Genomic DNA, 24,684 nt, shown 5'->3' with positions numbered 1-24,684 from the left:
AGTGTGCACTCTCTGTTTATAGTAAATGTAAGGTCATTCTGTGTTGGATCTCCGGCTCTTAATCAAGATTATGGAGCCTAATCTTTCAACAACTTTCCCTCAGTATTTTTCCACAGTATTTTTAAAGAAACATGCTGTGGTCTTTCATGTAGAACAATCTAGTTTATGCTTTTTGTTATTGTCTGTATTATTAATCAAGCGCCAATCATAGAGAGAGCCATGCAGTCTTGCCAATACAAAGTCGTTATCATCTTTGGACTATGCATGTGTTTAGCACATTTTATGTCAATGCACAAATAGATGTTTGGACCTGATGGTCAAGCTGTAGAAAAGATCAAGGGTCATGGTTACTGAAAGTATTACTACATCCTTCTCTGGGGACAATCAGAATACCAACAACATAACCAAGTCTATTTACAGTTACGATGAGACGATTGAGACACTTTTTATGATTCTTTTGTCTACATAAACCTGTACTTCTTATGTGTAACTGCTTTATGGCTTGTATAATTTTAATTACTGTTGCAATGTGATCTTAAACCCCCCCGTCCTTTTTCCACAGGGTGTGATTGGTGTGCAGCTGGTGGTTACCATGGTAATGGCCAGTGTAATTCAGAAAATCATACCTCATTATTCCTTCGCAAGATGGCTACTCTGCAGTGGCAGGTGAGGAAGAGTCCTGCACACGTTGTTACAAGAGTTGTTCTAAGTGCTTCCGTTTTCTCAGTTTTCTTGCCTTGTGAGAAGTTAATTTGAAAAAGAGTTCAGAACAATGAGGATGTAAACGTTAACTAAAAGGGTTTTGGCTGAAAGAAGAAACAGAAACAGAATCATTGAATCATTCTGCAAAGACCAAAGGGCATCAAAATATTGGGATGACCCGAGAGGACGGTGAATACAAATTAAAGTTCCCTCATCTTTTCCTCTAATTAATGCCACATATGTTTTTTTTAGTAAACAACTTCTTGGAACACATTTAATAATTAATAATTTTTTTTCTTTTCAGGGCACTGTTTGAAACATTTTTGGGAAACTTTTGCCCGAACCAGAAAGTCTGAAGTGTCCCTCCAGAATATTTTGTAATTAATTTTCATGTACATAAATGAATGTACAAGGGGAAAACGAGGTGTTCTCCTTCTATCCTCCTCTAGCATGCAGAGTGCTTCTTAAGATGCTCTGACTAGAGGGTTTCTAAAGTTAAGGAGTGTGCCCAAACGTTCAAATGGATGCTCCTAAATTACCTCCTATTTCACGCCAGACAACCTTGTCGTTGTAAAGCCTCTCACAAGTGCTTTTTTAGATGTGTATCAGAGTTGCTGATATTCAGTAAAGCTCTGAGAAATGTCTTGTTTATTGTCTGTGTTGCGTGGGAATTAATTAGCTGTTACAAATTTAGACTTTGGGTCATGTCATGTTCATAGACGTTTTTGATGTTTAAGTGAAGTGCACAGACAAATGTATACAAACATCTCTTATATCTCATATATTGTATGTTTTGATTATGCATAGTAGGACAACAAATCTAGTGTGTGTGTGTGTGCGTGTGTGTGTGTGTGTGCGTGTGCGCGTTTTCTTTGAAGAATCTCCTTTATAGTGTCCTCTTTTCAGTCTTTCCGTCTGTCCACATCCCAGCCTGAATCCACATCTCTCTCCTTCTCTTTGTTCACAGTCTGCGGTGGTATCAGCACCCTACGGAAGATGAGTTGAGGAGCTTAGCTGGGAAACAAAAAGGACAGAAAAAGAAAGACAGGTAAGTGGTGGGGGGGGCAATGAAGATGGGCTATTGTTTATGGGTTGGGGAAATGCATGCAGTGGCACACAGAAGGTACAAAAGGCACCCCTTTCATCGGAGAGCAAAGAAAAGATGAGAAGCAGACATTTGAGATGGATGGAGAGCACAGGCATGTCGGCGAACAGATGAAGCTGATGTGTTTATGTGGCTCATTTACGGCCCGTTTGAAGTAAGGAGGCAGACGTCTGTTTTTGTTGTTTTGGCTCTTCGTCGAGGCTCAGAGCAACTGGGCTTAGAAGTGTCCCTGTCTAGTGGATGTGAAGGAAAGTTGGTCCTGTTTTTGGAGCCATTACTATCAGGCTATTTTAGGGGATGACACTTTAAAAGGATTGCATCTTCTCCGAAGTCAACGTTTCCCCAAACAGTGTTGTGTCTTCAAAGTGGTCAGATGTCAAGCTTTGATTCTGGAAGATGAGTTTCCATCAAGACTACTTTGCAATTAAAAAAAAAAAAACGACTATGAGTTTTTTAAGGCTGCAGGTGGAAGTTGAACCATATGTTGAACACGTGAATTAAGTGCAGTTTCTTTTGTACTCTCCTCTTTTTTTTTTTTTTTCTTTTTTTTTTTTTAAAGTGTGAATTTAAATTCAAGTCTCAACAGAAAGTTAATCCTCACTGTTCCTTGCTGTGTCCAGCTTCTAACCTGGCGGTGTTGTGGCGCAGTCCTTTCTCTGACCCTGTATGAGGCGGGTCAAGGCGCTCTAGCACCACATGTTCAGTAATCCCTTAAAGAAAAAGATGGACCACTGTCCTTTTGCCAGCTCGTGCCATGCAGCTCCGTTCCCTTTGTTAAGCGGCTGACTCCCACAGTTAGGGGTGATGCTGAGCCCCCTTCTTTTTTTTCCTGTCAGGTGCCTCACAGATGAAATCTGTCCAGGGCATGTTTGGACCGAGAGTCTTACAGTGGTATTGTCCTGTGAGTCCAGCACACACACAGGGCAGAACAAACAAAGCACAGAACTGAGGAGGCCTACCAGACAGCCAGAGCCTAAAGAACAGCTCTCCATTTGCCTGCTGTTAGCGATTTAGCGCTGCTGCTGTGTGTATTACAGCCCCCACCCCTCCCTCTGGTCATGGAAGAGTTCAGTAATATAAATAGTAATAAAAAGTAACTCTGCCAACTATTAACATTGGATGCCGGAGCTGCATTGAGTGCAGAATAGGTGGAATGGCTACCTCTTATCATTTGTAAAAAAGGGCAAGATGAGACAAAAAGTGCACCAACTTACTGTAATTATGTATTAACTAATGTGTATTTCTTCACAGGATACAAATTCAGTTTGCTTGCATTTTGGAGTTGCTTGTTTCTGTTTTCCTGACCCTCGCTGTTTTGCACATCTCTAGGAAGTACAACGGTCACATAGAGAATAAGCCTCTAACCGTTCCCAAGGACATAGATCTGCAACTGGAGACGAAATGCATCGCAGAAGTCGACACATTAGGTATAAATGTCTAAAAAATATAGTTTAAACATGACTTTTCAATCACGCATAACTTTTGCATGAACGTTGCTGTGTATATTATTGAATATTTAGATTATTTTTTATCAAATCATACTCTCTATGCCCCCAGCATTGCACTACTTCCCAGAGTTCCAGTGGCTGGTGGATTTCACAGTAGCGGCGACTGTGGTCTATCTGATAACGGAGCTGTACTACAGCGTGGCTCAGCCCTCGGGAGAGATGAACATCAGTGTGGTCTGGAGCCTGCTAGTACTCGCTTTTGTCCTGTATCCTTACATCAGTTACTCTTTACATCTTGGTTCGCTTTTGTTTACATCAGATTCCTAAATCTCATCACTGTGTTGGTGTAAACTGTGTAACATATTTACGCTGTACATTTTGTAGGTGGGTTTCAGCTGAACAAACTTATTTTCTATGGACTCTTCTCGGCACACACACACATTCATTTTCACTTTACATTCTTCACCGTCGTCATATATATATATATGTATGTATGTATATGTGTCACAGGTTAACATCTCTTTGTCTATAAGAGAGCAAATCATTCCAGCTTGATTGTGTGGATGCAGCAGTGGCGGAGAGAGACTATAAAATGACTGCTCGAGCTCCTCGGGGCTTTACTGCCGGCACCTTTATCCTCCACAGCTACCTGATATTTTGCTGCACTGAATGCTGGGTAAATGATATGCATTATCCTTGCCACCAACCATAGGGATCAATCTTTCCAGTGCTCGCGGTCCACTGACAGTGGTCAGATGGTGTGTCATTTCCTGCCTACGTCGGAGATTGGAGGCCCAATTTTCGCAGCTCAACAGCCTGATATGCTCGGGGAAAAGGACATGAAATAGCGCTATGAAGATGAGGGAATTTGTTTGCTCAATATAAGTGTTAATGGGACGCTTGATTTCAGTTTTCCTGTTTCAGCTCTGATGATATGTTTAAGGCACTCTACTGCCTTAACCTTCACTGAGTATCCTGGAGCAGCGTGCTCTTCAGGTATCTTGTTTACGGAAATGTATAAATGTTACTTCATATCCTCACCTTTTCACCAATGTTTACAGGCAAACTCTGTTTTATATTTATTGTGGCCCACCACATGATAGCTCAAACACATCTTTTCAACCTCACGCTGGCTTGAACTCGTCTTGTGAGTGTTTATACAGCTGTCTTCACAGTGCTGAATAGAGGGGGTAAGGGGTTGGGAAGAAAAAGAAGACTTCACTGAATTGAATACAGTTCTTGAAATGGAATAAAAGAGAGTGAAAAATTGGCATTCTGTCACCTGAAATGTTGCAGAAACTTTCATCTCCACGGCAAACAAAGTTGTCGTTCGAATCACGCTCTGTCCTTACGGCTTTGACGGGGTCAGAGTAACTTATTACGTCCTTGATGGCACGTGTTGGAGCCAGAGACCCTCACGTTCTGTACCCATTCTGTTTGTGTGGCATTTAGGGGTTGAGGGTTTACACGGCCTGCAAGAACACACAAACTCTGTGTACTTGTGTAAAGACCGCTCAATTGCCCGGATATATTTCTGTTTCCCTTGAACTTGTAAAAGACATTGAAAATATATCTGCACAGCGGTTGAGGTTTGCTTCGTATGCCAGTGGGTTGTCTGGAGATGTTTTTCCTTGACTCTGTCCCCACAGTAAGACCCTTTTCTCTCTGACGGCCCACTACTTCAAGCTGGAGGAAGGAGGCGAGCGTTCACTCTGCATTACGTTTGCTTTCTTCTTCTTTGTCAAAGCCATGGCCATTCTCATTGTCACTGAAAACTACCTGGAGTTTGGTCTGGAGACAGGTGAGTGCTCCACTGTGTTTTTCTCACAAATGATCCTGTTGATGACGACCAAATGTTAATACTTTTGGCCCCAGTGAGTTTGTCTGTCTGAAAGATTTCTTCATTTTTTTTTTTGTTTAGGTTTTGCAAACTTCTCTGACAGTGCTTTACAGTTTCTGGAGCACCAGGGCTTAGAGTCCCAGTAAGTACAATTTCTGTATTCTCATAGTACTATTTTTGCTTTCATGAATTCTTTGACTCTTTATACAGTGGTATCTCACTATGTTGTCTCTTTCACAGGGGTCCCATATCTAAACTCACCTTCAAGCTGATCCTGGCCCTGCTTTGCTCCCTGATTGGAGCATTTCTAACTTTCCCTGGTCTACGATTGGCCCAGATGCACCTAGATGCACTCAATCTGACCACGGGAAAATTGACACAGTGAGTCCACTCCAGTAATTGTCTTCACTCATGTGTTCTTCATTGAAAACCTTTGATGATGTTATCCTTAATACTAAGGAACAGTGATGTGCTTTGTTTTTTTGCTTTTGCTTTTACAGCTGCACTTGTGGCCCTATTTCTAGGCTCAGCCCTCAGTGTGTTTAACCTCACTCATTGTCAGTGGTATTTTAGGTTTAAAAAAAACAACAACATACAACATGCTTTTCATCTCGCATAAATGAAAAACAGTTCATTGGAATATACATGTTTGTAATGATAAAACGATTGAAAAAACGCCAGATTAGTCTGCTATATCTTTGATTTTAGGATTAAATAATACACACGCACACAAGGTGTTCAAAATGGCCACAAACTGTACCCACGTACCAAACTGTCCTTTCTTGGAGTACCAAGAAGCCAAATATCGTGCAGCTGTATTTGTCACCTCCTATTCAGAGTGTGTCAGATACGAGAGAGCACCCTGTGATGAAGACTTCCTCAGTTTGGCCAGATTTCTATATCAGAACCGACTGGGTGGCATGTCTATGACCATGATAGGGGTGCAGAGCAGGGGGCACGTCACATCTAGATAATCCACTTTGGCATAGCAGACTCTCCAAAATGGCCTCCTCTTCCATTCCCCCCTCTTAACTGTCATGAGCTTACACCCTCAGACCCTGTCACTAGCAGGGATTATCTCCAAGCCCTTCCAAATCTGTGCCGTGGTTATCTTCTCACCCCTCTCATGGAAAGTTACATTGATAGCATGGACCTTATTTCTATGTTAACTTCAAATTGAGGTTAAAAAGCGAAGATTTCAGTGAGCTAGTTCCCCCCCAAATGCATGTCATTGAGACTAATTCTTAGCAAGTATGTTTATATTTATCAATCACTCTTTGGGTTTCCTTCAGTGGTCAGATATGTTTGTGATTATCAGAGGTCTATCCAATAACTTGTCTTCCTTTACACTAAGTGGTTTTCAGTGTTTAGCATCATCATTGGTTTAACTATGAATCTTCTCCTTCACCTCCCTTTTTCTATAGGACTCTGCTTCATATCAACTTCCTGTCCCCTCTTATCATGGTCCTGCTGTGGGTGAAGCCCCTTACCAAGGACTACATAATGAACCCCACTCTGGAAAAGGAGAATGTGCCTTTGTAAGTAATTATCTGGTTCCAACAATCAGTTCACTGGAACTATTTGTAAACTTTCAAGTAACTAAATTACTTTAATGCTTCTTGAGGCTTTATAGCTCATGTATGAGATTTCCTAAACTGTGCTGAAGGTGTACCGTTGTTTGATTCGTACTTGGTAGGCAAGCCAGTTGGACTCCCTTGATATCTAGCGAGCTAATTACCTGCCATTCATACAAGAGGGATGGGACAACCTCGGCAAGCTGTGAAAATAAAAGTAATTGTGGCTTTTGTGCTGCAAACAATGTAAACAATGCAACGGCAGTTATGAAAATGGAATTGTTCAATGAGATAAGGAATGTATTCAGCTTGTAGATGAAGTGACAATACACACATTGTCTACGTGGGTTCAAATTGGACTGTAAACAAATTTAGTCATTCCTCAGGGAAAGCTCTTTAGTGTCTCTAACTGCTGTCATGTGTTGGCTAGCTATTCATTCTAAGACAACCTCCTTCATTTGTTGCAAGTTTGAATTCTGTCATGTGTCAACCTTTTTCTGCTGCTAAAAATGACAAAGGTTAAACATGATAAAGCCCCTTTTCACCTTTTTTATCTCTCATTTTCCCCCTTCCTTTTTATTGTGATTGCTCTTGCTTTCTTTCCCTGTTATAGTTTCTGCATACAATCCAAATGATGGAGCAGAAACATGTGTTGAGTTTTCAACCCGCAAAAGGCTGTCGCGCCTTCATCGTGTGTCCTCTCTTGCTCACTCCTCCTGTCTTTCTATTTCTATAAGGATGACTGAGGACACCTATGATACGTTGCGGTTATGGGTCATCATACTGATGTGTATGCTCCGGCTCGCTATGATGAGACATCATCTTCAGGCCTACCTCAACCTGGCCCAGAAGGGCGTGGACCAGATGAAGAAGGAGGCGGGACGGATAAGTACCGTTGACCTGCAGAAAATGGTGATTAAGATAAAAGACACGATGATCCTTAATATATCCGTCTGCAATTCTGCGTCAATTTCGAAACACAAAACGATGACTTCATCCCGTTAAACACATGCTGTTGGAGTCAGAGCAATGTTATGATGCGTAGTTATCGCCTCCTAGATGAAGCCACCTTGCTGGTTCTGCAGAAATTTAGGAGTGAGGCAATTTCCCTTTTATTAAATGGAAATTCAGACACATGGGACTCTGTCCTGTGAAATAAGGAACAGAGCACAAAACTCAGTCATCTGTCCACTGGACATTCAATATGCAGGAGGCATGCAGCCCACCTGTGGTGCTCTTGGAATTGGATACATTATCAGTGAACGTGTTGTGGCTAAACACATCAGCTCCTAACCTGACCCACCAGATGGTTTGTTACACAGAGCCATCTAAGAAGCCGTCACTGGAAACTGTTTGGAAAAAGGGCCGGCGCTTTCAAAAAAATATGTGGCAGATGATTGTACGAACCATCTGTCTATCAAACACTTATTAAAATGGATATTGGCCTTCCTTATTGTATTCCTATATTCGTTGATTGAAGAGCAACAGAAAGCAGCTGTGTTTGGTGTTAAAGCTCCATGTCTTGCACGATACACAGTTTGTGTAAAGTGATATAGTAAAATAATTCTTCCTCTCTAATCTCACTCAGGTTGCACGTGTTTTTTACTACTTGTGTGTAATCGCACTACAGTATGTAGCACCACTGGTGATGCTGCTGCATTCGACTTTGCTGCTAAAAACCTTAGGTGAGTCACGCGCTGCTCGAGAATCTTCCAGTTTATCGCTTTGCCTTCCTTAAATTCAACACGTTGTCACCCTTTTGTCTCGTTTCTCACAGGTGGACACTCCTGGTGGGTCTACCCTGAAGAAGAAGACCTGCCTTGCGTCTATGACATTAACTCTGACTATGTGACGGGGGCGGCACCAATAGCCGCCCCAACACCAGCTTCAGTGGTAGAAACGGGAGCCCGGGCGTCAGTCGCCCAGCTGTCGATGGCTCTGGGAGGCCTGCGGACTGTCTTCAGCCCCTTGCTTTTTCGGGGCCTCTTCTCCTTCTTTACTTGGTGGATTGCAGCCTGCCTCTTCTCCACCTCCCTCTTTGGCCTCTTCTACCATCAGTATCTCATGGCGGCATAGCATCACCAACCCAGCCAGATCCCCACAGGGCTGCTGTGTGTTCAGCCTGATCAGAAAGTACTGAGTGCAGGTAACGGAGGCCTACTGATGACTCTGCTCTACAACGCCTCCTCTTTTCCCCTCCTTTCTCCCTCTGACCACCTCAACGACGACTCACTATATCACCCGTGCTCCTGGTTCAGCTTCCAGTGCTTCCTCCACAGATGACTCTGTGAACTCTTGTCATTGTTTTTACTACGACCACTACCTTTTTTTTAATTTGAGAGCAAGATTTATTAAACCTTGATAACAGACTAAAGTATGGGTTTGAATAATAATAATTGCTGTCAGTGCTGAATTGGCATAGTAATGAGAAATTGGTCCAGTTTGCTTTGTTAATTTTGAATATTGTGAGGTTAACATTTATTTTTATTTTTTTATCTCAGATGCTGATTACTATTAATTTTACGCGTTTAATGGCACTTCTGCTCAAATCCACCAATGTCGGGACATTAATTTAAACTTAACTCATCAACATCTTCAGAATCATGCGGCCTCTTGCAGCTTCATGGATGTCAGTAAGATCAGATTTCAGAATCTCTTATGTTTTCTGTAATAAATTACATCACAGACTTCCATGAAACACCTCTGGGTTACTCTGCATGTCTGCATAGATGCTGTTACGGTGGTTACATTGGTTGGTAGGCCTACTGGTGACGTAGGAGGTGAATACCATCTGTATTCTAGTCTGCATCACAGTCCGTGATGGGGCATGTTCCCCACAGTGATGCATTGTAAAGAAGCTACATTTAGGTCATTGCGTCTGGAGAAGTTCATGGAGGTTAATGTGTCACTGCATATCAGCCTAAAATCTCCATGTGTTTTTGTAAGTTTTGGGGGGAAACTAATAACTGCTATACTTGTGCCCCGTGTCTGTCTTTTGATCAAATCTTTAAAATATGTGTAAGGTTTTACTACATTCCATTGCCTCGGACCACAAAAGTGTCTGAAATAGTCTTAAAATGTTGCGGCAAGGACCAGCACGTCTGTTAGTAGGAGCAGGAGGGAGGAGGTCTGTGGATACTCTGAGAATGGCTGTCAGCTAAACGGGGTCAGAGAGTGGACAACAGAAGAAGAGAAAGAGGAGATGTTCAACATCTCATTGACTTGAAGCTGATGTATTTAAATGTTTAATCTGCGTCGTAACCTCCCTGGGTTTAACTGAGCCATTTAAGAAGCTCTTTCTTTGAGCAGCAGAGATGATTTAAAGGGAGGACAGCACTGAGGGCTTAGTGAAGGTATGTGCTTGTGTCTGTCTGCATGTGTAGGATCTCTGCTGTGGGTCAGCTGTAACCTGAATGGGCATTTTGATCAAAAGGAGATGTCAACTACTGTGGATGAGTTACAGCCTTTATGTTCTGCTTTCATTTGTCTAACTTCTACCCATCTGTTGCTTTTAAACTCATTTGAGAACCATTTCTTCTTTTGTTTTTTAATATTTTTCTGAAGGATCAAATTCTGAATTTGTAAAAGTTTTGATTTTTAAAATGGTGCCAAGTGAGTGTGTTCCCCTGTCCCAATGGCTAAAGACTCGGTGTTTGCTAGTGTTTGAAACTATAACCGTACTACAACTTTGCGGCCTTCTGTTTTCTGTAGATCCATCATAATAATTAATCACAAGCCCTGGTTCACAGCAACACATAATCCGTGACCGTGTCTTTGCCTGCTGTAATTCTTTGGAGGGTAAATGTGCGCACAAACACTCAGAAACAGCCAATATGATTGTCCAGTCCATTCAGGGATGTAAGCTACGTGGTGCCAGATTAATCACACATCACACAATCTTGTGGTACCGTGGTATTTCATTTTGTCATTTTTGTGTCATAGAGCTGTAATTTATGAAATCCAGCTCTGGTTTTGTACAAAACGCATCAAGCAGCACTGTGTCACCCAGTTTAGCTCCTGGTGTCAAAAGTCTTAGCTTCTGTTTTGAATGATGGGGAATATGCACATAATGAATGTATCGATCCTGCCTAATTTCTAGATTGTTTTCATAAAAATGATTTGTATGCTGAGCAGATTTAACCCCCCCTCCCCCCATCCCCGGCACTTCCTGAACTCTTAACAACCATCTGTGAAATCTACCTTTCAAACTAAATTTGTCCAAATAACTATTTTCATTGATTGATTTATCTTTGTTTTTGTATTTATTACACATGCCGAGGTGTGTAAACATTTCTAATTTAAACATCAAACACTATTTTGTTATTGGAGTGCATGATGGCTTAAATCAGTTTTTTGTTTGTTTTTTTTAAACGTTTTTGACCAATCAGTTACAGATTAACCTTTTTTCAATGGTCTGGTCTGGTCTGTTAAGAAGTAGCAGGGATACTCTCAGAACTCAGTGGCCTGATGAGGCAATGTTTCTTCTGTTTGTTATCACTGAAAGTGTTAAGTGAATTACACACATTGTTCTTTCATGTATTTATTTCTGCTTTAGATTGTGTCTTAAATAAATTATGTTCTTTACTATGTCCTTTTTTATTTTATCTTCATGCTCTGAATTAGTGGATCACTGGCTTCGTATATAGCCCTAGAAGTATTACGGGAAGGTTAATTTACAAAGCGGTATTTGTATTTGCTGTGAACTACTGGATGTGTAAAAATATGTTTTTAGTGTCGTTGAACAGCTCATAATTGGGTCAGCTGACAGCCCTAGAAACCTAGAAAGAAGTAGAAATCTCAGATGGATTCATTGATCACAGTCATTAAATGCTGCAGAGAAGCAGAGTGTGGATATTTAATATATCAATATTCACTTTGGTGAATTTTATGAAGTACAAAAATGACAGTATTCCCATAGAAGTTTGATGATACTCTGGCTCATACAAGAGAATGACTAACGGCTTCAGAAACGATGCCTCACCAAAGACTCTTAGCTAAATAGTTCATTGACTGTCTCTCTTGTTAAATCTCATTCTCTCATTTCCTCCAAATTGTGCCAACAGGATAAAAAGTCTCATTTGGTTTTTTTCTGGAACGATAAGCTAAATATTTGGCATTTTGTGTGTTGCGAAATTGTTGACATGTTTTAACTCTTTCTGTGCTTTCAAATATCTAACAGGCAAATAACTTTTTTTTTTTTTTTTTTTTTTACCTGAATGAGGAAAATGTGACTGATTTCTACAGTCAGAATGTAGAAAACCTGAACAATAACTTGAATAAAGTGTTTTTTATATATATATCATTTTAGCTTTTACTGCAGTGCTGCTTTTTGTTGCATGGCCTTGAATTCATGCTTGAATGTGCTTGAAGGAAATGAAATGAAATTAAGATATGCTCTATATTCAAATTCACATGTTGGACCCGGGGTTACAAAATAGTTCCACACAGATGTCTCTTTTGTTAAACCTTAAAGTGCTTTATTCTCTAATGGAAGAATACAAGCACATATGGATCCTATTAAGCTTTTCTCAGCATTTACAGTGGCTCCCTTTTGGGTCTCAAGGTCTCAGGAAAGATTTAAAATTGTCTTATTTATGCTGTAATTGTATCACATTATCAGTTATGAAATATGTCCGTGTGCAATCTGACATTGATGTGGCAGGTAGTGGCCATTGGTTAGCTTTTCTACGTTTGTGTTCTCTATTCTTGTGGGAAAGACTGGTGGAGTAGGGTTAAGGAGGGAACCACAAACTCTCCTTGTTTTTAGTGTCGGGGTTCCCACACATCCTGGAAAGTGTCAAACAGTTGACCAAGTTGTCCTGGAAGATTTTCTTCAATCATCTCCTATTTTCCTTTAGCTGAGAATGAGCTATATTCTTTCAATTCAAACCAAAACGGATATCACTGGCGTCTGAAAGTGCAAAACTGTGTTATGGATTATATTCACGTTCAAATCGTAGTTTATGGACCAGAATATTTTGAATTGTCTGCTCTCGGTTATGTGGATGGGCTATGAACACACCCCAAGTCACTTCACATGCTAGCACATGGAGGTTGGATGACTTGTTGCTTTCGTCCCAAATTGTTTTAAACAGTTGATTGATATTAAAATGGTAAGCACGTTTGGTTCAGCTGCTAAAGTTGATAAAGTAGCTTGTTCTGTCTACATCTGCAGGTGTGTTTGTATTATTCTGAGATCAAGTTGTCATCATTTCTAATTGTGTAAGAGGTGATTTCATAATAAGTTGTAGCCACAGACTGCACGTCTTTTATTAGTTTTAGTATATTGGTGTATGGCTCGATCCTTGTCATACCAGCTAGATCATCACTGGAAATGTCCTGGAAAGTGATCTCTCTAATGCAAGCCATTCTCTGGGAATAGCATCGGGCTGGTTAATACAGGCCTCCGGTGCCATTGTCCACATGAGCGGGAAAACTGGGCCGATGCATTCATTCGTAGGTAGACAGATCAATAAGACAGCTTCCGAAACAAACCAGTGGAGAGGTTCCTTTATTCCCCTTGAGTGGGGTCTATTCACCAAGGTCCCTTCTCCATAGAGTGGCGTGGAGCTCCGCTTCAGGGAGGGGAAACGAGACCCCCACTCCTCCATCCACAACACAGCCAGAAGAACTGAGAATCTTCTGGAGGGCTGACGCTAGAATGGTGTGCTTTCTGTGTGACACGGAGGTGATCCCACCCTCGCGTCGAGCAGCCATACTTCATGACCGACCTTGTGTGGTGAAAGGCCTAAAAGAGAACACTTTACATTGCTTGAGCTCCTCTGACCTGTTTTTTTCTTTATACTTATTATTTTTTTATTTTTACTTTCTTTACAATAATACCTCCAAGCTATGACAAAGATTAGAAAAAACAGAAAAAGCCCCCCTGCTGAATTAAGTGCCAGTTACAGATTGGTTGACTGAAGATTAGCATTTAGCACCTTAAATGTAATACATGCAATTATCATCTCTTCATTACCATGGCAACAGCTGTAGCACAAACCATTTAAGTGTCTTTCAGCTAAACTGACATTTCAGAACAAAAGGAGATCATAGCTATTAAGTTTATTCAGCAAAATTGTTTATTAATTCCACAAAGCAGCATAAAATGTTAAAAAAGGGAGAGATGTGATGACACAATTTATAAAGTAAAACAGTTTTATTGTGAAAAGTGTTTTTATTGTATTGAGACATACATATTATACATAAATATTATATACAGTAGAAAATACAAGTTGGGATTTTATTTGAATCATAGACAAATATACAAGTGTATCATACAGTGTTATATGCATCTAGGTTTCTCTGTGTTAGTTCACAAGGAGCATAATATACTTACATTACATACATCATAATACACAGAAAGTCAAGATACATTCACATGTACATTCATGTCTGTGTTATCCCTCTGATACACGCACACTAATGCTAACCCATTCCTCACTCCCGTCCACACATATAGGAAATATGGTTCATCTCTGTGTATTATTACCTAATTAAACATTCACCAGTTACTAGTGCAAAGCAGGGGAAAAGAAACAGATTCTCGTCAAGTAAAGTACATTTAAATCTCCTCATGGTTAAGATTTGAGCTCCACTGCCTCGTGCTGGAAATATGAAATGGATGACTGCCCTCGTGGTAATCACCACTGCTCTTACATTAATTCATCTCCAGATCAACATAGTTCCTTTGGGGTTTCCATGCTTCATCAGCAGCCCTCTGATTGACAATATACCACAGACAAACTGCTACTGTATAGCTCAAAGTGTAATTGTGTGTGTGTGTGTGTGTGTGTGTGTGTGTGTGTGTGTGTGTGTATTTAGCGCTTAGATGAATTGCTTCTCTTTGATGCTTAATGTAAACCAACAGTGACTTTTCCTCCCTTTTTTAAGTTCAGTATTGAGTTTTATTATTCCATATACATCTTGGCATTTTTTTAAAATACTATTGTGAATTAAAGTGAAATGTATTGTGTACAGCTTATGTGCAGCTTATCATTCTTTCAAGCATCACTCAGTAATAATTAATTCAAACACTGGCCTGCCCACTAACAATTTTAGATCACCCTATTTTTACAGGGAGCTACCAGATTTGAATCAATTATCTCATGTTGTATCAATAAGATGCGCTTAACTTTAGCACTGCTCTGGAGGAATATTTACCAGCCAAGCCACTTTGATTTGATGTTCTGTGTCTTTTATATGTAATCCGTAATTTATTGGAAACCTGTACTTGACTGTTGCAACAAATGAATGGTACATTCCAGATTAATTAGCCATCAGTTTAATGTCTTTCATATTGAAAAAGCAGGACATTAAGGTCACAGAAACCTAATGGATTTTTTCAAGAAATCAACATGAATGAATTTATTCATTTTTTATATATTTTAACTCTTGTTGTGTACTATTTCTACTGATGAAAATCCTACTGTATATGCCTCCTTCACAATATCAACCAACAGAGTGGACTGCCCCCTAGTGCCACCTACTGAGTGTGACAGTGTATGGAGGGGGAAGGGAGAGAGCCTGCTTGCTTCGAGCATTAGCAAAATGCCAGCTTTTCAGTGCCATCCAATCAGAGAGCACCTTGGTAACGCGTTCACACATCCAGTGGAACTAGGTGACGAATGCAAATGCTCCAAGATCAAGGTTTCTCCTTGGCAATGGTGCAGCACTTGTTTCTCTCCTTTCATGTCCGAATGATGATGGTAATAATAAGAGGGGAGGACAGGCCTCAGATTGAGCCAAAGGGGGAACGAGCATCGATGAGATCTTTGATATGGAATGCTGCATCATATGATATTAGTGTCATTCATGGAGCAGTTTGACAGACAGTTTATTCGAAAAAAAATGGTGAGAATTGCACCATTGTCCTCATCCATTTTTTATGTTTCAATTGCTGACACTTTGATGCACTTTGGTGAATGTGGTGCTCAAACTAGGACAAAGGGGCTGCAGCCTACATCACATTTTTCTTTGCAGGGTTTTGTCAGCTCTATACCAAAGAAAGAATTAATACAGGAACAAACATATTTTTATTATCGCTTGCTTTGTGGTTCTACTCTCTAGCAAATACACCCATACAGTATAAACATACATGGGTATAATCACACACTCTCACAACAGAAGCTTTTTTGCTTCAGGGATCCTGTTGTTCTGCGTGCCTCAAGTCCAACAGACTTCATTTGCAGCGTTATATTTTATTAGGCTGATGATGCACATTGCATTCACGGAGCACTTCAACCCCAAATTGCTATATATGTCCTAATTAAGTCAATGTAACTCTGCGGTGTTTTCAGGAAATGTAAAACTGATTGGAAAGAAGGTGGCACATTGGCAACATTAGTCTGTAGAAAGGGAGAAATTTCTGTCAGTTATCTTGTACCAGAGACGGTTCATTGCTTGTACCTTATAAATACCATCAGATAAGTTGTGATGATACTGATATACATGCAGTATGTAGTGATACTTACTTCAGAAGATAGAAGAAAAAATAGACATGTTTAAAAATAATTTAAAAACATGCACAAACACAGAGTATTGTCTTTGTGTTTCACTGACTGTAGTCTGTGATAGTTTCAACACTAGTATATTATCTGATCATGTCTTGGGTTTGTTCAAGTAATTGATTACACTGGGATCCCCAGTCTGTTAGATTTGACTTGGTAAAGAGAAAAATGCATTCATCATACTATTTATATGTTCAGAATTGTATTTTCTTGCAAACATATATGCATCTAAAACAAAAAATTAGCAAGAATGTGTATTGAGATGTATGTAGATGAGATTATGAGATGAAAACCAAAATAAGTAACTTTGTTCAAGTGATAATAGGAAGCCAAATTCAGAAACTAAATAAACTAACATAATTGTACTTTTTCCATAAAATTAGTAATGTTGTCAATCCTTCAAACAAAATTCAAAACGGGACCTTTTCAGATAGTTAATTTATCGTTTGATCCTGTTTGTCTGTGAGAAGGTCACGTATTGACATCATGTTGCTTCAAGCGACCCTTGACCTCTTGCTGTGACCTGCTGCAAACCACCGAGGAGGGAAACAAGTCCTTTAGAGGAGTCCCGAGGGGAAACTGGCCCCTGGACACAAGGGCCCCCAGCTTCTCTTGGTGCAGAAACACACGCGTACTGTAGCTCCAGAATCTTTTACTACACTGTCTGCTGGGGAGACATGGAAGCGAAGGTAAAAAGAGAAATGGATGTTTGTGACTGAGACATGGAATACATATTTATGCTGTATATGCATCAAGAGTGGATGTTTTTGCAAAAGACATGTGCAAAATGATGTGTGTGTGTGTGTGTGTGTGTGTGTGTGTGTGTGTGTGTGTGTGTGTGTGTGTGTGTGTGTGTGTGTGTAAGTTTTCCACTTTTTTTACAGCCAGCTCCATATACACTCAGGGGTATATGGGGTATATGGGGGGGGGGGCTGAAAAGCTAACTTTTTTTCACCCTGCAATATTTCACGCAAGAATATGAAAAAGGAGCAGCTATAGAAAAACGTAGAACACTTTCATCATTATCAATTTTGTTTCTAATGAAAGACAGAATTATATTTCACTTTTAGCACATTAGGGGGAGAGTGTAACATACAATTGCTCAATTCCTTTTGAAGGTATTTCTTTTATTCTTCCTACAGAAAGACTATTATCTGGTAGTGGTGAATGCATATTAAGCGAGAAAAGCAACTATCATTCACCTTCTACAATGCATGGCTGTAAATTATGGCATTATCTCTGCTGGCAAAGAGGGAAGGAGAGGAGGTGGAAAGAAGGGCCGAGGTGGAAATGAGGGAGGGTGTGGAAAATAAAGAAAAGGGTGTGGAAAAAAGGACAAACCTACACACACACACACACACACACACACACACACACACACACACACACACACACACACACACACACACATCCTTCAGCTTGAAGTCAATGAGAAAGATTATGCTTGGCCTTATCCAGTAGGGCCTGTCAGATTTATTTCCAACATCAAGGGACTCTCCGCTGTCTCTAACCCCATCCATCAGTACCTTGTCTGGGTTTCTGTGTGGTCAGTGTCCTGGATGGACTCGGGAGTGGAGAGCTGAAGGAGACTGGAGGTGTGTGTGTGTGTGTGTGTGTGTGTGCGTGTGTGTGTGTGTGTGTGTGTGTGTGTGTGTGTGTGTGTGTGTGTGTGTGTGTGTGTGTGTGGGGGGGGGGGGGGGCGAGGGGTATCTGTAGCAGGAGTGGTTGCCAGGGCACACAGGCCAGTGGCATTCTCCACTGCCTGGCATCCCATGGTGCAATGGGAGCACTAGTCCTCGGTAAGTCACCAGATGAGGTGAAAAGCACTGTCACAAAGATGAAAGGGGGCTTCCCCCCACACTCTGATCTGTGAGAGAAAGTAAAATAGGCAGACAAATATGGGGAGAGGAAGAGACCTAGAGAGAGTTTTAGAGAGTGTAAAATCTCTCTCACTGTATTCCATGTCAATATGTCTCACATTTGAAATCCTTATTATAGTTTGGGTGTGGAAAAAAGGGATGTGCTTTCATTGTTCAGGGACATGTCCCCTCACACACACACACACACACACACACACACACACACACACACACACACACACACACACGTCATTCCCCTCACCCGGATGCCTGTACCACACCACCCACCCCTGTCGTTCTGCACGATGTAACCTAGCAACTATTTAATTAAAATAGCATCAGCAAGGATAGAGGCTTTTTTTTATCCCTTGCAAGGATTTCCTCCAATCTCAGTGCTTTTCAGCACACCATGAATCAAAACTGATGCTGTGTATGCCCCCGTATCATACCCCTCACATACCCTTCTTTGTTTCTACATTTGGTTATTTCAACAAGAGCTTGCATCGTTGACACCTGCCTGGTAGAATGTACCTGATCTGCTGTGGTGGCACTATATCTGTGCTTCAACTGGCCAGAGATTTAATGCAGGATGTTATTATGCCACAGAGTTGTACAAGCAAGGCCATCACCTTTCTGTCCTTCAGAGTAGTCTATCAGGAATAATAGAATGCCTCCTCTTCAAGCACCCCCCCCCCGTGCCTCCTTTTCTCTTTGTATGCCAAATCACAGCACCCTCTGTTTCGACCTGAAAAGAGGCGCCTCTTACCATGCTCTACATGTGTGCCAAGCTCGGGCAATGCGGAGCAATTAGAGGAAATGTGAAGCAGCTCCGCATGTCAGTGTACATCGGACTCACTGTCACTCAAACCACATCCATGACTTCTCTGCTCTGAGAAACAAACAATGGAGCAATATTCTGGTTCAGGGCTGTCAAAACAGAAGGCCCCATCTCTATTTCATTCTCTCTTTCTCCCAGTCTTTTTCTCTTGTGCTTTTCCTGCTGCTAATGGATATCCTGATGTGTCATAGAGCAGTGAAGTTAACTGCCCTTTCTTGATTTTCCGTAATGTAACATTCTGTATCGTACAGGTGCACCAGAGGGATACACATAACTCTTTTCACTTTCTCTCAATAGGAGGACCTCTGTCATTAGGACTTAAGAAGCAATGCAGTGAGCGTCATAGTAGATGGCTATAATGAGCCTCCCTCCAAATGGTTACATTATCGGGTTGACCTCCACTTCAGGTACATTTACGCTTTCGACCCAAAATGACATATTTCTACCTTTTATATCCCTCTTTCCCTCTTTTTTCACACACACTATTTCCATTTCTGCAAAACCGCTAAGCCACTCCAGACACTGCAATTCAAACACAGACATTTAAGACCAGAGAAAGAGGAAAGAGTTAAGAAATGTAAAAGGATAAAATCACATATGCACTTCTACCTAATAGTCACTGAGAAAATCACATTAAACCAGATTTAAGGGGCTGCTGGCATTGGACCATTTAGTATGATCTCTTCAATAAAAAGTATCAATGGAGGAAAATCCTCTTAGCTTGAAGAATATATCCAGATTTGAGCATGTGTCTGACTGACTTGAATTGAACTGGAGGCCAAACAGATTTGGATTTGTTCATATATCTATTCGCCACCAATTTTGATTAATTTTTTATCTACTTATATTGAAGAATTAATACCAAGAAAAAAAACAGGGAAAAAATGGTAAAATGCTATAAACACAAATGTTGAATTAAACAGCCCCTGGACAGAGATGAAAAAGAAAATAATTATGTTGTTGAAATTAATGGTGAATGGACTGCACTTATATAGCGCTTTTCTACCTGACCTGACAAAGCACTTTGCAATGTGCCTCTTATTCACACACACCGATGGCGACGGAGCTGCCATGCAAGATGCTGGCCAGCCCATCGGGAACTACTCGGGGTTCAGTGCCTTGCCCAAAACACGTGGACAGGAAGATTCACTGTCAACCCTTTGATTAGTGGACGACCCGGTCTACCACCTGACACAGCCGCCACATACATGTTAATGCATTGATAATGTTTTAATCTTCAAGGGCAAATGTTAAATATTCACTCATTTTCATAAATGTATACATGCAGTATATGTAGGCCTATCTCTTGGATTAACTCTGTAATCATGTGAATTCACCACTGCCTATAGCCCATATAGCCTATGTAAATCTTTGAGAGTGTGTGTTCACACATTGATTTGCATAATGGCACATGATTTTGACAGGCAGGAGGAGAGAGAGGGCCCCTTGACATTTTTATAATGGCACTTTACAGGGTGGACAAGGTTGGGGGTAGGATGGGATATGAGCGGCACTACTGATGGAACAAAACACAGGGACCTGCAGTGTATGTAGTTCTCATGAAGAGAGACAGCAACCTACAGTATTTTCTGTCCTTCAGTACACTGTGTTTCACATGAAAGTCACTGCCTTGAAAATGAACAGAACAGAAACGCAAGAATGATGTTGCCACTAATCAAATGATTTTTATACGCATCTGCTGTTATTACACTAAATAATATTTGACTTTGTGGTAGCCTTTGTGCAAAAGATAAGACCTTAACCTACTAAAACTCCAAGTGCTGTTCAGAATTGTACATAAACTGATTGATGAAGAAAAAGTAGAGAATATTTCATTAGTGTATCACGTCTGTACTGTCACATCCTCAGAGATATTCACATTGATGCTCTAGAAAATAATTTCAATTCTTCGCAGATGACAATACAACAGATACGGCCTTGTAGTAATTATCTCACAGGCCATAACATCATAGCATTTTGCTTTATTTATCTCAGCTCCCATAGTGAATTTTTTTTTATACATGTTAACATCTTATAACAAACCTCTACTTATGGATTGTCCTCTTGGGTTACATCAGTCAAATTGAATCTAGCAAACATATTCCTTGTCAATACCGATGAGATTGATAGAGTCCCAAATCACAGAGTGGGGCATGTACGGCCGACACAAAGGTCTGTGGGAGAGGTCACCAGCAAATTAAAAGGTCATGGACTTTGATGGCTTCTCTTTGCCCTGACACACAACACGCCCACGTCTTGTCTGAGTGACACGTGCAACAATGCCGTTTCGTCATCTAATGCAAACAACTCAGAACAATGCTGCCGCCAGGAGCCATATGCTGCGCCTATGGTCAGCCACAAGTTCCTTATCTATTCGTCCGTGGGAACAACGGGTAGACAGAAAGGGTTGTCTGGGCTGAGGCCCTTACCAGATCTCCAAGGATATTTTTTTTTGGCAAATAGTCTGGGACATGACAGACAATGTGATGTAGTCGTGAGAAAGTAAATCAGACAGGATTGTTTCCTCCACACAATGATCAATCATCAATCACAATGCAGGTTGCAGCAAGGAATGTCAATTAGATGCATTAATAAATAATACTAGTGATAATAAAATAGATTTTTTTCTTCAGTTTATGAGTTTGCAAATATACAGAATCTGCATGCTTTTTTTGGTTTATAGCCAATGCAGTCCACAGTAGCCCTTGTGTGCTTTTTAACTGTACAGCTGATTAAAATAATAAACATCATATTATAGAGCAGTAAGAGGATGTTGGCGGCACCCTCAAGTCAGTCTCGACTTAAGGTAATTCCCAACAAATTATTTCTACACTCCTCCCAGATGCATCTGCTCTTGAGCCCCCATTTTTAAACCTGGTTGCACATCCGTCTCACTCCATGCCTCAAATCCCTGTCATCCTGACATGCATAGACACATCCGCACGTACACAGAGACCTCATTAAAATGCATAATACCCTCACTCACACACACACCCCTGCCGTATGCATTAATTAGCACGCTGGTAACAAGCTAGCGTCTCCATTCACACCCTGAGCCTCTTTCATTAGCATGACAGTGGCTAGCAGCGGCCAGGGGCCCATCGGCTGCAAGGTTCTCTCCTCAGGGCCCCTGATTAAAGGGAGAAACGTAGGAAACCCTAGGACGCAAAGCTCTCGATTCCTTTCATCATTACACCCATGCGGCGTCTCTCGGATGATCCCTGGACCGCAAACTGTCAAGTATACCTGTTTGTATGGGCCAGACCTCCTTTCTCTGTCTTTGACTCTCTTCTCCATCTCTCCACGCTCCATCCTTCCTCAACTCACTCTGACCCACTCCAGTGTACTTTCTTCCATCTCAATCTCATTGTCACCTCCTATCTCTCTCCAGACCCTTATGAGCTTCTCTTTTTTCACTACAGCTCTTAATACATGTATGCAAACGGCAAGGCCTGTCTGGTGTCGGTCTTCTCTTTGAACATAGATGCAGATCACATCATGCATACTATTTCAGGTTCACAATGGCAGCCCCAGGTGACCCAGAGAAGGGTGTTCATGCTACAAAGGCTTGTCCTTATTTTTCACACCTATAGAAACACCTTTACCCCTCTCAGCGGTAAGAGATCCGAAAAGCCTTACACCTGACATACAGGGTGGCTATCATCTCCAGGCCTCGCCCATCAGGGTCTCCCCCCATCCAGCCTGGATTTCAAGGCAAAACGTCTCATTAGCTGTGGTCCTTGAAAGAAGGGCACTCAATTTCAAATTCAGTTACACATTCCCTTTGAATGGAACTAGGAGGCAAAGGAGAAGAGAGGTAGAGGAAGGAGAGAAAGAAGGCATGGGATATGGTCTCAGTCGAAGGCTGAGGCCTTGGACCCAGAGGGAGGGAGACCAGAGAGGGGAATAAGGTCTGCTGAGGCAACTATAATTTCACGCCATCATTACCTCTATGGGCTGGAGATTTATGCTAATGCCATTTCAGGGAAGAAGTGCTGGACAAAACAGGTTTAGAGGGTCAAAAGAGAGCCGTGTAGTTGCTTTGCCACGGCACTGGCCTGATTTTCTTTTTTCAGCACTGAACATGCATGTCAGTATCCAGTTTTCAATTTGTTCAAATTGTTTTATATGTTATTTTCTCTTCTTTGTTGTAAGATTACCTGATGTAAGTATGCAGGGAATTTTGGGGGAGTAGTTGCTCCCCTATCACTTATGTTTTAAAAATATAGAATAGCTGTATTCCATGAGACACTGTACGAGCTGGTTTCCATTTTGTTACCCCAATGACACTTAATCTCTCAAGCCAGTCAAAACTTCATCATAGCTTTACAACGGTCTAGAAAGAGGTGAAAATCAGATTTCACTCAACTGGGTGATCCTGTCCTCTTCCCCTGCAGAACTGAGAACTCACATGGATGTCTTGCTAAGCTCTATGGTGGAACGGGATTGCTGTGGGCTGAGTGGTGTAAGGTCCGTGATCTGGACCCCATACTGCTCCAGGATAGCCTCCTGGAGCTCAAGAATGCTGGTCCAAGAACCTTGCGGCGCGGCAGCCACATACAGCACTGTCCCTCAGTAATGATGGTTGTATGGTAGCAGCTACATGCAGCAGGGGGCGGGCCGACTTTCTCCTAACGAGGAACTGTCTCACAGAGAGACAGGTCAAGGGTTTTAGAGCCAGGTAGATATCATAACATAACACATCACACTCAGATGAAGAAAATGTCGTCGTCTACCCCTCCAGCCAGAGCGGAACTAATAATTAGGATTAGTTGATGTTACTAAAAGCAGGCAGGGGAGCTGGCATCCTGCAGGGTTTCGTAGTTAACGACCAACACGCAACAGCAGAGAGGTTGCAGTGCAATAACGAGGGAATCGATTGGCGCCGACCTTTCAGTGATTCTTCATTCTGACCTATCGATTATGACACCTATTGATCTACCTTTCTGCTGTGTTCTGTTGCAACTGTGAACATCAGAGATCAGATCAGTGGTGGAGGCTTGCACCGTGGTGAGATGGAAAGGGGTGGATGGATAGTTATCGTCAAGACCACCTGTCACTCCTCCAACCTTCCTCGACAACCTCATCAAATCTCTCAATTTACACCACAGGAGGTCAGGCCATGGTAATAATAAACCAGTTGAAAGGATAAGGACACAGACAGAAAGGAAATAGGCTATGACAGGTTTCACAGCAAATGGTAAAAGCATCAGTGACAATATCAAGCGAATACAATTCCGCCATCATATCAATTCAACATCTTGACAGCACTGGGTGATTATATAATATCGATCATGTAAAAGAGTGAAGGCATTTCTGCTATACAATCAATCCCGGTGAAAAACAATGATGTGTAATACAGTTTTGCTCAGCATATTTAAATTCCAAAATATCAGCTTCTGGGTAGTGATCACATTACAGCAACCTGGACACACAATGCTGCTTTTTAGCAGCTGGACCATGTGATCATTTTGTATTTCACATGATTCAGAAATGATAAGAGATGCAAGACCCAGATTAGTGTGCTCACATACGATTTGCTACTTCCAAAAGGTGGAGGAGCATCTATACCCAACAACAGAATGCATATAGGGCAAACCTACAGTCAAGAGGAAGGGATTCTTCCACTGATGCAACACCGCTTTGTGATTTAGGCCAAAATTACAGGCACATTTTTTTTACCATTCTTGCTCGTGTAGCTTTCGTTTTTACCAGAAAATCTGCTTCAACTATTTTCAGAACACAGAAAAAGCTTGGATAACTTCCCTTGATGTTTATTTTAAGTGATCTGATTTCTATCTATGCACCT

General features: G+C 41.3%; 1 protein-coding gene across 1 annotated transcript in view; it reads left to right on the top strand.

Annotated features, from left to right (window-relative positions):
• tmem161b (transmembrane protein 161B) overlaps positions 1-11,966 on the top strand; it is a 17,687-nt gene extending 5,721 nt beyond the window's left edge. Inside the window, exons 2-12 of the mRNA XM_068703777.1 lie at positions 563-666; positions 1,670-1,750; positions 3,137-3,234; positions 3,365-3,521; positions 4,905-5,056; positions 5,177-5,237; positions 5,336-5,476; positions 6,520-6,633; positions 7,407-7,581; positions 8,258-8,354; positions 8,447-11,966. Coding sequence (XP_068559878.1) covers positions 563-666; positions 1,670-1,750; positions 3,137-3,234; positions 3,365-3,521; positions 4,905-5,056; positions 5,177-5,237; positions 5,336-5,476; positions 6,520-6,633; positions 7,407-7,581; positions 8,258-8,354; positions 8,447-8,745 — 1,479 coding nt within the window. The 3' untranslated portion in view covers positions 8,746-11,966. The remainder of the gene's footprint in view (positions 1-562; positions 667-1,669; positions 1,751-3,136; positions 3,235-3,364; positions 3,522-4,904; positions 5,057-5,176; positions 5,238-5,335; positions 5,477-6,519; positions 6,634-7,406; positions 7,582-8,257; positions 8,355-8,446) is intronic.
• Positions 11,967-24,684: the final 12,718 nt, after the last annotated feature.

This window comes from Cebidichthys violaceus, unplaced genomic scaffold, assembly GCF_023349555.1.
Source record: "Cebidichthys violaceus isolate CVI_PGR_0920_01 unplaced genomic scaffold, fCebVio1.0.p SCAF_9, whole genome shotgun sequence".
NCBI lineage: Eukaryota > Metazoa > Chordata > Actinopteri > Perciformes > Stichaeidae > Cebidichthys > Cebidichthys violaceus.
Note: the sequence above shows the minus strand (reverse complement) of the source record. Positions and strands in the feature narration are given on the sequence as shown.